Source organism: Spinacia oleracea, chromosome 4 (genome assembly GCF_020520425.1).
Source record: "Spinacia oleracea cultivar Varoflay chromosome 4, BTI_SOV_V1, whole genome shotgun sequence".
In the NCBI taxonomy this organism is placed as follows: Eukaryota; Viridiplantae; Streptophyta; class Magnoliopsida; order Caryophyllales; family Amaranthaceae; genus Spinacia; species Spinacia oleracea.
In genome coordinates, this window is record NC_079490.1 from 52890439 (window position 1) to 52904239 (window position 13801).

Here is a 13801-nt window from a genome sequence, read left to right on the forward strand (position 1 = left end):
CGTACTATTTGTGTGACCCTACGGGTTCAGTCTAAAGTAAGCTGTGGATTAATATCATTAATTCCACTTGAACTGAAGCGGCCTCTAGCTAGGCATTCAGCTCACTTGATCTCACTGAATTATTAACTTGTTAATTAATACTGAACCGCATTTATTAGACTTAATATTAAATGCATACTTGGACCAAGGGCATTATTTCCATCAGGTGATACGTTGAGTCTAAGGAAAACACGCTACAAACGTAAGTCTGCTTGATTTGTACTTTATACATGGTTCCTGGCTTTGGGGATTATTCCGCTACGTTAATATGTATTTAACTGTAAACCCCTATAGGAAAAACCCCGGTAGAAAAGACCAAGGATAGAACGTGATAAAGTTCTGGAAGGTCTGCTTCAGTTGACCTACTTGACAACTAAATTTCAACTTTTTGCATGATAACTTATATGTTGTTAAATATTTCCATGAATCTAGGAAGTTTTACCCATTTATTTTAATTAATGGTGGTTTGCATGGCTAGCTACTTTCCTGGAAGGAAGGATCTTAGACAAGGGGATCCACTTTCTTCCCTTCTGTTTGTGACTTCCTTCAAGAGTCAGAGCGCATTCGAGGTCTAATGAACAGATTGAGTTCTAACCCATACCGAGAAGGATATAGAAATAGAAATGGACAAAGAGTTGTTAGAAGGGCTTGTTCATGACATTTAGAAGGAATCATTGGACAAAATGAGGAAAAAATATCGGTCGTCCCCTTCTTCGAAAGACAATCCCTATATATATATATATATATATATATATATATATATATATATATATATATATATATATATAGTTATATATATATATATATATATATATATAGTTATATATATATATATATATATATATATATATATATATATCTATATATATATATAGTATCAATTTCACAAAGGGGGTACCAAAGAGCATCTAAACGATCACGAGCGTCGAAATGTCGAAGTGAAAGCCGTCAGGATTATTGAACGTAAGTCTGTGCACGGGACGACAATCTTTTTTTAAAATGAAAATACTAAAAGCAGCCAAAAAATATATTATACAGAAATTCATAAATTCACTTTTTTTTCTCTGAAAGGAAAGAAGGTACGTACATCATCAAGGTATGAAGAAATGATGGGTTGAAATTTCTCCTTGATTTAGGTACTATTTTTTAACTGAATTGATCTAAACTGAGATGAATTGAATTTATTGGACCTAAAATCAACTAAATTTTTAGTAATTTAATAGGTAATATAGTACCCGTAGTAATGAATGATGATGATAATGATGATGATGATCATCATCATCATCATCATCATATAATAATAATAATAATAATAATAATAATAATAAAAATAATAATAATAATAAATAATAATAATAAATAAATAAATAAACGTAATTTGCATTGTCTAAGAAAAAAAAAGGAATCTCAATCCACACTAATTCATCGTTAAATCACGTGCATAATATCAAACGTAAAGTTTAGAAATAAATGGCAGATGGAGTCGTTGACATCCACATAATAAAGTGGATGTTTTAAATATCTAAACTAGGTTCACTTTGATGGAATTTGAATGCTTCATTTCAAGAAAAGAATCCTGGAAACACTTGACTAATAATTCAGGGTCGGGGATGACATCTTTAGCCACCATCACTTGTAGACTGATCTTTCCTGCATAGCTAACCATCTGCATTGTAATCGCCTGCGCACTCAAAAGAAATCAACAAATTGTATTCCGTATCATGTATGAAACTTTAATTAGTAGGGATTTAGAGAGAGAGAGAGAGAGAGAGAGAGAGAGAGAGAGAGAGAGAGAGAGAGAGAGAGAGAGAGAGAGAGAGATGTACATGGGGTAGGCTTGAAACATTCACATTTATATACGTTACAGGGTTATCAGCAATCATTATCTCCTCCGAAGGACCTATAATGTTTGAGATGGCCAAGGTTGTATGACTAAACAATCTGTGAATGCACCATCCAACAACCTGCATTTTTTTCATTAGGAACTGATTGTTTGTCTTAGGTAGGGATGAAACTAGAACCTCATACCGAGATGGCGAAGTAAAATTAAAGTAATTATTATTGAGGGAGAAGTGTGCTAATAAAAAAAATGTGAGAAATAGCCTTATAAAAAACTAGTGTCAAATTTGATTCCTATATAAACTCATTAACATGATGTATCGGCTCCAATAAAAGAATAATGGAACAATTAAGATTTTGATTTAAAAAATAGATGATTATAGTATGACGATGGATGGACAAAGATGATGAAAAATAAAATAATAAAACAATATAAAATAACCAGTGCTTAAATATATTTTGAATATACAACTAATAATCAACGCACAGGTGAGTTTTTTTTTTTTTAATTCTTCGTATATGTTAACACTCCCCTCATATAGTCCAACATTTTGGGGGGCCAGTGACATTTAAAGAGGCCTCAATGTACTTATATTGTTATACATACTTAAACTCAAGCCCATGGCGCTGGAGTTTAGCTACATAGCCATTTACTACATACTACTACCTCTGTTTCAAAATGATCTTTACACTTTTCATTTTAATCGGTTTTATAATGTTCTGCACACTTGTGGGTTTCTTGATTTCGATGATTCAGACCCAGTTGGTTGGGAGGATTACATGCGTGTGAAGGTCCTTACTAACATTGAGAAACCGCTTCGTCGTCGGAGCAAGATCCAACACGGCTCTACTACGAAGTGGATTGGCTTCAAGTATGGGCGGTTGGGTGACTTTTGCTACTTTTGTGGAAGAATAGGGGATACTGATCGTGATTGTTCTTTTCATTGAACAATGAAGGCAGGTGAAGAGATTCTCTATCAATACGACCCATTTCTAGTAGCTTCACTGAAGGAAATATGTCCTTCACCCAAGGTGCATTAAGTCTAATACCAAGGTTCGGATTAATTGCGAACAATTAATTCAGTGAGATCAAGTGATCGGAACAGCTAGCTGGAGCAATGCTTCCGATCAGTGAGTTCTAATGGATATTGAACTCACAGCTTACTCTTGACTGAACCTACTATACAAGGTCACACCAATGACACGTAACAGATCACCGGATTAAATGAATCGGAAATTCATTTAATAGCTTTTCGGGAATTAGATGGAAAACGTATTATACGATACGACCTTGCATCGGAATCGTATATCATATCGCGAATATTCGTAAGCTAGGAGAAACGAATAAATCGTATCGTACGACGGTGATTCGTCGTATACGAAACGATAAATAATATATCGGAAATATATTAAACGCGAATACGAAGAGCGGCCCACGAGCCGAGTGCATGAGGCACTCAAGGCCCATGGGCGCACGCGCTAGGCAAGCAAGCAAAGGCGACGACACAGCAGCACTGGCCCATGGCCGAGGAGCTGTGTGCGCGCGGGCCAAGGCCACGATACAGCAGCAGCAGCGCGACCCATGGCCCAGCTCGCTGTGCGTGTCCGTGTGGTGTTTCGCGGGCTTGCTAGCCGGCCTTGCCTTATGGCTTGGTCGGTTAGTAAGGTTATGTAAATAACCTTCTAACCACTTTCCAACATAACACAATTCAGTTTACACACAACCCTAGGAGAAAACAGAGAACCCTAATTCTCTCTGTGCCTCCAAAGTGTGTTCATCCCAAAAGCACAAACTCTTGATAGATTTTCTAAGCTACGATAATCAAGACAGATCTGATCGTGTCGATGAACCAAGTAGAGGAACGACAACTGGAGTTCTAAGTTCGTGTTTGTTGATAATTTTTGGAAAACACGCTTCAAACGTAAGTCTGCTTAATTTGTGCTTTATACATGCTTCCTGGCTTTGGGGATTGTTTCCGCACATGTTATTATGTTTAACTGTATTCCCCTACATTCACCACATCGATGTGTTCGTAGACCGGTTGGTAGTCGGGAGAAAGAGAGGAAATGGATGAAGAAACCAATAGGGAAACAGGGTTACAATTATCCAGGAGTCATCCGGCTAGGCCCTCCTAGTGCAGACCTTAAGCTCCTTTTTTTCTCCCCTGAAACTTCATCTCCAAGGTTTCTTGATGATCTTGTTAAAACCCATATGAGGGGTACTGAGAAATCAACCCCTAAATCTCCACCTGGTTTTGAGAATAAGGTGATCCGGACTCCCCAACGAGTTAGCGAGCTTTTAGCAAATGTTGGCGATATCTCTTGGGCGCCAGAGAAACCTACAGTAAAGGCCAAAGTTGATTGTCACATAGATGGGGGGAAATAATAGGTGCATTTGGTTTCTCATGAACCTATTCTAGCCTCACAGCTACCCCAGTGAATCTTTGTTTGGGTGAAAATTTGAAGGGAGCCAGGAAGTGGAAGAGGACTGTCCAAGTGAAGGTTGGTGAAGGGAATTCATCCTACCAGGTACACCTACAAAAAAGTGTTAGGTTATGATACATATGATATTACATAAATCATGCGGAAACAACCATTAACCCAGGATTACATATTATTTACACATAATCATATAGCATAATTTAGATGCATACTCTTTGTTGCGTGCCCTCCCTAGCTGCGCCCGAACCGAACAAGAACAAGTCTTTAGGACTCCAAGTGTCGTCCCTCCGTAGATAGTCCACAGCACGTCCGGATCCGCCTTAAGATTGACCAACTAGAATCGCCCTTAAGGTACTAGAATTTTCGGCACTTTTGAGCAAGATGTGTGGCTGAATTTTTCTCTCAAAAACTCACTTTGAATACTTTTAAAACTCGTTATAAATTGTGAACCCAGGCCACATATTTATAGGGTTATGGAAAGGGAATTGGAATCCTATTCAGATACAAATTAATTAAACCTAGAATCCTACAAGAACTCTAATTTAATTAATTTATCAAATAGAATTAGGAATTTAATCATTAACCGAACTCTGCACGTTTTAGGAAACGTGCACGAACACAAACACTTACGCACACACACACGGCAGCCTCGATGGGCCGCCCATGCGTGCGTGCGAGCAGCAGCCCACGCAGCGAGGCCTGCGCGAGCCATAAGCCCACGCAAGCACCCGCGCGCGCTGCGCGCGCTGTGCGCGCTGCCACGGCCTGCTGGGCCTGGCGTGGCTGTTTGTGTGGCGCGCTTGGCTTGCTGGGCGATGGCCTGGCTTCGTGCTGGGCCCTCGTCCGGCAGGCCTCGTCCGATGCTTTATTCGTACGATACGCTTCCGATTAAATTTCCGATTCCGGAATTCATTTCCGATACGAACAATATTTAACATTTCCGATTCCGGAATTAATTTCCGTTTCGAACAAATATTTAATATTTCCGTTTCCGGAATTATTTTCCGATTCCGGTAATATTTCCGATTCTGACAATATTTCCGTTTCCGGCAATATTTCCGATTCTGGTAATATTTCCATTTCCGATAATATTTTCCGATACGTACCATGTTTCCGTTTCTGGCAACATCTACGACTTGGATAATATTTATATTTCCGATACGATCCATATTTTCGTTTCCGGTAATATCATCGTTTCCGGAGTATTCATTTCTTGCCTGTGACGATCTCAGCTCCCACTGAAACCAAGATCCGTCGGTTCCGAATATCCATAGATAGAGTATTTAATGCCATTAAATACTTGATCCGTTTACGTACTATTTGTGTGACCCTACGGGTTCAGTCAAGAGTAAGCTGTGGATTAAAATCATTAATTCCACTTGAACTGAAGCGGCCTCTAGCTAGGCATTCAGCTCACTTGATCTCACTGAATTATTAACTTGTTAATTAATACTGAACCGCATTTATTAGACTTATCATAGAATGCATACTTGGACCAAGGGCATTATTTCCTTCAGTCTCCCACTTGTCCTTAGGGACAAGTGTGCATTTTCCTAATTCCTTTGTCGCTCGATGCTTGCTCTTGAACATAAGGTAAGAGTTGTCATCCTTATTATGTCCAGAGGTGTTCCTCGGTTTCAGAGTTCAACTGATCAAATAAACAGATAATCATAGCCTATGATTCATCCGAGCACGGCCATGCATTTCACAGTTTCTAGCTCTCCGAGTGGCCTTGTACAACTTTTAAGCATCTCATCCCGATTTATGGGAGGACAATCCCAATCTTGCGATCTTGAGATTAGACTTCGTTTGATAGGTGATTACCTGAGCGTTGCCTTTATAGCCTCCTTTTACGGTGCGACGGTTGGTCAACGTCAAAGCAACCAGTTCTCAAACAAGTAATCTCAAATCACTCAGGTATTGAGGATTTAGTGTCTAATAATTTAATGAAATTTACTTATGACAGACTTTCATCTCTTACAGTTAAGTTTCATAGGTCTTGTCCGATACTAGTCTTCCCAAAGTAAGTATCTATGCAAATGATTATGACATTGCCATGTCCACATAGTTCAAGAAACAGAACTACTAGTCATCTTGCATTCTAATCGTCTAACGTTTTCTATGCGTCCAATTTTATAGAAAACTCCGATTAGGGACCATTTTCAACCTTTGACATTCAAGTTCACTTGATAGACATTTCTTAGTCACAGGACTGGTCCTGACAGTTTATCTTGAATATATCGTCAAATTGAAGGGACTCATCATTTAATAAACCACAAATTAAATGGAAAAATGAATTCTTTTCATTTATTGTGAATGATTAACCAATAATGTTTTACAAAGATTTAAACTCTAAAACTTTAAAACATTAAACAGAGACATCAAAGCCATTCTCCAATATGCTTGATTCCCATAGCTGCAGTGTGCGAGTTGTGTTTCGCTTGCCGCAGAGGTTTAGTTAATGGATCTGATATGTTGTCATCAGTTCCAATTTTGCTTATCTCGACTTCTTTTCTTTCAACGAACTCTCGTAGAAGGTGAAATCTACGAAGTACATGCTTGGCTCTCTGGTGGTGTCTAGGCTCTTTTGCCTGTGCAATAGCTCCGTTATTATCACAATACAGGGCTATTGGTCCTTTAATGGAGGGGACTACACCAAGTTCACCTATGAACTTCCTTAGCCATATAGCTTCCTTTGCTGCTTCATGTGCAGCAATGTACTCCGCTTCAGTTGTAGAATCCGCAATGGTTCTTTGCTTAGCACTTTTCCAGCTTACTGCTCCTCCGTTGAGGCAGAAGACAAACCCAGACTGTGATCTGAAATCATCTTTGTCGGTTTGAAAACTTGCGTCCGTATAGCCTTTAACAATTAATTCATCATCTCCACCATAGACCAGGAAGTCATCTTTGTGCCTTTTCAGGTACTTCAGAATATTCTTGGCAGCAGTCCAATGCGCCTCTCCTGGGTCTGACTGGTATCTGCTCGTAGCACTGAGTGCGTACGCAACATCCGGGCGTGTACATATCATAGCATACATTATTGAACCAATCAATGATGCATATGGAATCCCATTCATTCGTCTACGGTCATCAAGTGTTTTTGGGCACTGAGTTTTGCTTAGAGTCATTCCATGAGACATGGGTAGGTAGCCTCGCTTGGAGTCCGCCATCTTGAACCTATCAAGCACCTTATTGATATAAGTGCTTTGACTAAGTCCAATCATCTTTTTAGATCTATCTCTGTAAATCTTGATGCCCAATATGTACTGTGCTTCTCCTAGATCCTTCATCGAAAAACATTTCCCAAGCCAAATCTTGACAGAGTTCAACATAGGAATGTCATTTCCGATAAGTAATATGTCGTCGACATATAATACTAGGAAAGCAATTTTGCTCCCACTGACCTTCTTGTATACACAAGATTCGTCTGCGTTCTTGATGAAACCAAAGTCACTGACTGCTTCATCAAAACGTATATTCCAGCTCCTGGATGCCTGCTTCAATCCGTAGATTGACTTCTTTAGCTTGCATACCTTTTTAGCATTCTTTGGATCCTCAAAACCTTCAGGCTGTGTCATAAACACAGTTTCTGTTAAAACGCCGTTTAAGAAAGCAGTTTTGACATCCATCTGCCATATTTCGTAATCGTAATATGCAGCGATTGCTAACATTATCCGAATAGACTTTAGCATTGCAACTGGCGAAAAGGTTTCATCGTAATCCACACCGTGGACTTGCCTGTAACCTTTTGCAACCAATCTAGCTTTGAAAACTTCAAGTTTCCCATCCTTGTCCTTTTTCAGTTTGAAAACCCATTTGCTTCCTAGGCTTGGTAGCCATCTGGCAAATCGACCAAATCCCATACTTGGTTTTCAGACATGGAGTCTAATTCAGATTGCATGGCTTCTTGCCACTGCTTGGAGCTAGGGCTCGTCATAGCTTGTTTGTAAGTCGCAGGTTCATCACTTTCAAGTAACAGAACGTCATAGCTCTCTTTCGTCAAAATACCTAAGTACCTTTCCGGTTGAGATCTATATCTTTGCGATCTACGCGGGGTAACATTTCTAGATTGACCATGATTCTCACCAGATTCTTCTAAAGATCTCTGAGTTTCATCCTGAATGTCATCTTGAGCATTCTCTAGAGTTTGTTGTTCGACTCAAATTTCTTCGAGGTCTATTTTTCTCCCACTTGTCATTTTGGAAATGTGATCTTTCTCCAAAAAGACACCATCTCGAGCAACAAACACTTTGTTCTCAGATGTATTGTAGAAGTAATACCCCTTTGTTTCCTTTGGATAGCCCACAAGGATACATTTGTCAGATTTTGGATGAAGTTTGTCTGAAATTAATCGTTTGACGTATACTTCACATCCCCAAATCTTAAGAAAAGACACATTTGGAGGCTTTCCAAACCATAATTCGTATGGAGTCTTTTCGACAGCTTTAGACGGAGCTCTATTTATAGTGAGTGCAGCTGTATTTAGTGCATGTCCCCAAAATTCTAATGGAAGTTCGGCCTGACCCATCATTGACCTGACCATGTCTAGCAAGGTTCTGTTCCTCCGTTCCGACACACCATTCCATTGTGGTGTTCCAGGAGGAGTCAATTCTGATAGAATTCCACATTCTTTCAGATGGTCATCAAATTCATAGCTCAGATATTCACCGCCTCTATCAGACCGCAGTGCCTTAATCTTCTTGCCTAATTGATTCTCTACTTCACTCTGAAATTCCTTGAATTTGTCAAAGGATTCAGACTTATGCTTCATTAGGTAGACATAACCATACCTACTGAAGTCATCAGTGAAAGTGATAAAGTAGCTGAAACCACCTCTAGCATTTGTACTCATTGGTCCACATACATCTGTATGGATTAAACCCAATAGTTCATTTGCTCTTTCTCCAACTTTAGAGAAAGGTTGCTTTGTCATTTTGCCAAGTAAACATGATTCGCATTTACCATAATCCTCTAAGTCAAATGGTTCTAGAATTCCTTCCTTTTGAAGACTTTCTTAGCGTTTCAAGTTTATATGGCCTAATCGACAATGCCACAGATAGGTGAGATCTGAATCATTCTTTTTGGCCTTTTTGGTATTTATGTTATATAATTGTTTGTCGTGATCTAATAAATAAAGTCCATTGACTAATCTAGCAGATCCATAAAACATCTCTTTAAAATAAAACGAACAACTATTGTCTTTTATTAAAAAAGAAAATCCCTTAGCATCTAAGCAAGAAACTGAAATGATGTTTTTAGTAAGACTTGGAACATGGAAACATTCTTCCAGTTCCAAAACTAGCCCGGAGGGCAACGACAAATAGTAAGTTCCTACAGCTAATGCAGCAATCCGTGCTCCATTTCCCACTCGTAGGTCGACTTCACCCTTGCTTAACTTTCTACTTCTTCTTAGTCCCTGTGGATTGGAACATAAGTGTGAGCCACAACCTGTATCTAATACCCAAGAAGTTGAATTAGCAAGTATACAGTCTATAACGAAAATACCTGAAGATGGAACGACTGTTCTGTTCTTCTGATCTTCCTTTAGCTTCAAGCAATCTCTCTTCCAATGCCCCTTCTTCTTGCAGTAGAAGCATTCGGATTCAGAAGTGGGTTGACTGACCTTCCTCTGTGCAGATTTGGCGCCAGTTTGCTTAGTTGGGCTGGCCTTGTTGCCACCTTTCTTAGCATTCCTCTTCTTTCCAGATTTCTTGAACTTACCCCCACGCACCATAAGCACATCCTGCTTATCACTTTTGAGCGTCTTTATAGCGGTCTTCAGCATACCGTGAAGCTTAGTGAGCGTTTTGTCCAGACTATTCATACTGTAGTTCAGTTTGAACTGATCATACCCGCTATGAAGAGAATGGAGGATGGTGTCTATAGCCATTTCCTGAGAAAATTGCTGATCCAGCCGACTCATATTCTCAATGAGTCCAATCATTTTGAGAACATGTGGACTTACGGGCTCGCCTTTCTTAAGTTTGGTCTCAAGAATTTGCCTATGAGTCTCGAATCTTTCGACTCGAGCCAGATCTTGGAACATGTTCTTCAACTCACTGATGATTGTGAAAGCATCTGAGTTGATGAACGTTTTCTGCAGATCCGCACTCATGGTGGCGAGCATTAGACATTTCACATCCTTGTTGGCATCAATCCAACGATTGAGGGCTGCCTGAGTGACCCCGTCGCCTGCAGCTTCGGGCATCGCCTCATCTAGGACATACTCCTTTTCTTCCTGCATAAGAACTATTTGCAAGTTCCTTTGCCAGTCAAGGAAGTTTTTCCCGTTCAACTTCTCCTTTTCGAGAATTGATCGAATGTTGAATGAATTGTTGTTTGCCATATTAAAAACTACAATTGAAAAGAATAAACAAATAAATAAGCATTCACAGTTTCTCTTAATAAACTTAAATTCTAGCATACATGCATAATTCAATGTTTATTAAGCATTTTATTCAAGTTATGTGTTCCGGCAGGTGTGAATAAAATGATTCCAAGATCCTAAAATCATTGAAGAACTAAGCACAGTTTGTCGACTTAATCCTAGAACATCTTAGGTAAGCAAAAGCCTTTTGCTAATAGTCTAGAAACTATTCTTGGTTGATAGGTACGTCTAAGAACTTATTAGGTAAACCTATCGAATTTGCCACGACATAAAAGGACTCCTTACTTATATCGTTGAGTTTCACCAAAACTAACATGTACTCACAATTATTTGTGTACCTTGCCCCTTTAGGACCAATAAGTAACACCTCGCTGAGCGAAAACTATTACTAGATTGATGTAAAGGATATCCAAGCAAGTGTATATTTTGGCATGGCACCTTTTAACTCAATTTTTAAGTTTGGAACTTAAGGCTCTTACTATGTTGGTTAGATTTTAAGTGAACTAAAATCCTTAATCATGCAACATAATCAAGCTTTTGATCTCATGCATTTTAAGACATATTTAAAAGCAATAAATAACTTAAAACATGCATAAGATATTTGTGATCTAGTATGGCCCGACTTCATCTTGAAGCTTTAACTTCAAAGTCCGTCTTGAAAATCTCCGTGGGAGGCACCATTTTCTTCAAATAGGATAAGCTATAACTAATTACAACTATTTGATGGTACGCAGACTATATTTGAATTGAAAAATAACTTTGGTACTTCAGACCAATTACATTCAAATTAATGGTACGCAGACCATATTTTCTATCCTATTTGGGCCATACTAGTCACTTCATAACCTGCAAAACAGTACATATACAATATATACCATTCACCCATTCATTATCATGAATGGCCCACATAGCTGGTTAGTAAAACACATTATGCATCACGTAAACATTTGCAGCAATTAATCAAGGGCACCAATAATCTACCAATTATTCAGTCCTTATTAATTCTAATCAAGTTGTTTTAACCTTAAGGATTTGTAGACCTAATCAAGAGTTTATGACTAAAAGGCGCTCCCACTTAAACCAATAAATTCATATGCTTTACCAATTTTAAACATAAAAATGTATTTCTAGTCTAACCGGAAACATACAAATTTAATTAAAATTTAAAGCTCATATAAATTTATAATTGAATCCAAAAAGTTTAAGTTAATTTCAGTCGTTATTTAAATTAATTCATGATTTTAATTTTAGTAAAATAATTAGAATAAATAACATTTATTATAATTACAATATTCAAAATTAAAATCCAAGAAAATAATTCAAATTATTAATTTTAAAAATTAATTAAAATTACGTGAACTGAAATTTTCAAATTAAACATTCAAAACGATCTAATCGTAACGCAAACACCCTACGCATTGCACGCCCATGGGCCGCACGCACACAGCCATCGCTGGCCATGTGCGCGCAGCCCATGCGCTCGTCGCATAGCTGCTGCATCTCCATCGCAAGCCATCGCACGCTGCGCGCGCGCCAGCGCTCGTCGCACGCGAGCCATCGCTCGCAGTGCGCGCGAGCCATCGCTCGCTGTGCGCGCGACATCGCTTGGGCGCCAGAGAAACCTACAGTAAAGGCCAAAGTTGATTGTCACATAGATGGGGGGAAATAATAGGTGCATTTGGTTTCTCATGAACCTATTCTAGCCTCACAGCTACCCCAGTGAATCTTTGTTTGGGTGAAAATTTGAAGGGAGCCAGGAAGTGGAAGAGGACTGTCCAAGTGAAGGTTGGTGAAGGGAATTCATCCTACCAGGTACACCTACAAAAAAGTGTTAGGTTATGATACATATGATATTACATAAATCATGCGGAAACAACCATTAACCCAGGATTACATATTATTTACACATAATCATATAGCATAATTTAGATGCATACTCTTTGTTGCGTGCCCTCCCTAGCTGCGCCCGAACCGAACAAGAACAAGTCTTTAGGACTCCAAGTGTCGTCCCTCCGTAGATAGTCCACAGCACGTCCGGATCCGCCTTAAGATTGACCAACTAGAATCGCCCTTAAGGTACTAGAATTTTCGGCACTTTTGAGCAAGATGTGTGGCTGAATTTTTCTCTCAAAAACTCACTTTGAATACTTTTAAAACTCGTTATAAATTGTGAACCCAGGCCACATATTTATAGGGTTATGGAAAGGGAATTGGAATCCTATTCAGATACAAATTAATTAAACCTAGAATCCTACAAGAACTCTAATTTAATTAATTTATCAAATAGAATTAGGAATTTAATCATTAACCGAACTCTGCACGTTTTAGGAAACGTGCACGAACACAAACACTTACGCACACACACACGGCAGCCTCGATGGGCCGCCCATGCGTGCGTGCGAGCAGCAGCCCACGCAGCGAGGCCTGCGCGAGCCATAAGCCCACGCAAGCACCCGCGCGCGCTGCGCGCGCTGTGCGCGCTGCCACGGCCTGCTGGGCCTGGCCTTGCGCTGGGCCTGGCGTGGCTGTTTGTGTGGCGCGCTTGGCTTGCTGGGCGATGGCCTGGCTTCGTGCTGGGCCCTCGTCCGGCAGGCCTCGTCCGATGCTTTATTCGTACGATACGCTTCCGATTAAATTTCCGATTCCGGAATTCATTTCCGATACGAACAATATTTAACATTTCCGATTCCGGAATTAATTTCCGTTTCGAACAAATATTTAATATTTCCGTTTCCGGAATTATTTTCCGATTCCGGTAATATTTCCGATTCTGACAATATTTCCGTTTCCGGCAATATTTCCGATTCTGGTAATATTTCCATTTCCGATAATATTTTCCGATACGTACCATGTTTCCGTTTCTGGCAACATCTACGACTTGGATAATATTTATATTTCTGATACGATCCATATTTCCGTTTCCGGTAATATCATCGTTTCCGGAGTATTCATTTCTTGCCTGTGACGATCTCAGCTCCCACTGAAACCAAGATCCGTCGGTTCCGAATATCCATAGATAGAGTATTTAATGCCATTAAATACTTGATCCGTTTACGTACTATTTGTGTGACCCTACGGGTTCAGTCAAGAGTA

General features: G+C 39.4%; 1 protein-coding gene across 1 annotated transcript in view; it reads right to left on the reverse strand.

The window, feature by feature from the left end:
- Positions 1-1358: 1358 nt before the first annotated feature.
- LOC110795372 (wax ester synthase/diacylglycerol acyltransferase 5-like) overlaps positions 1359-13801 on the reverse strand; it is a 34085-nt gene continuing 21642 nt past the window's right edge. Inside the window, exons 6-7 of the mRNA XM_056827122.1 lie at positions 1866-2003; positions 1359-1720 (exon numbers count right to left, since the gene is read on the reverse strand). Of these exons, the coding sequence (XP_056683100.1) occupies positions 1562-1720; positions 1866-2003 (297 nt within the window). The 3' untranslated portion in view covers positions 1359-1561. The remainder of the gene's footprint in view (positions 1721-1865; positions 2004-13801) is intronic.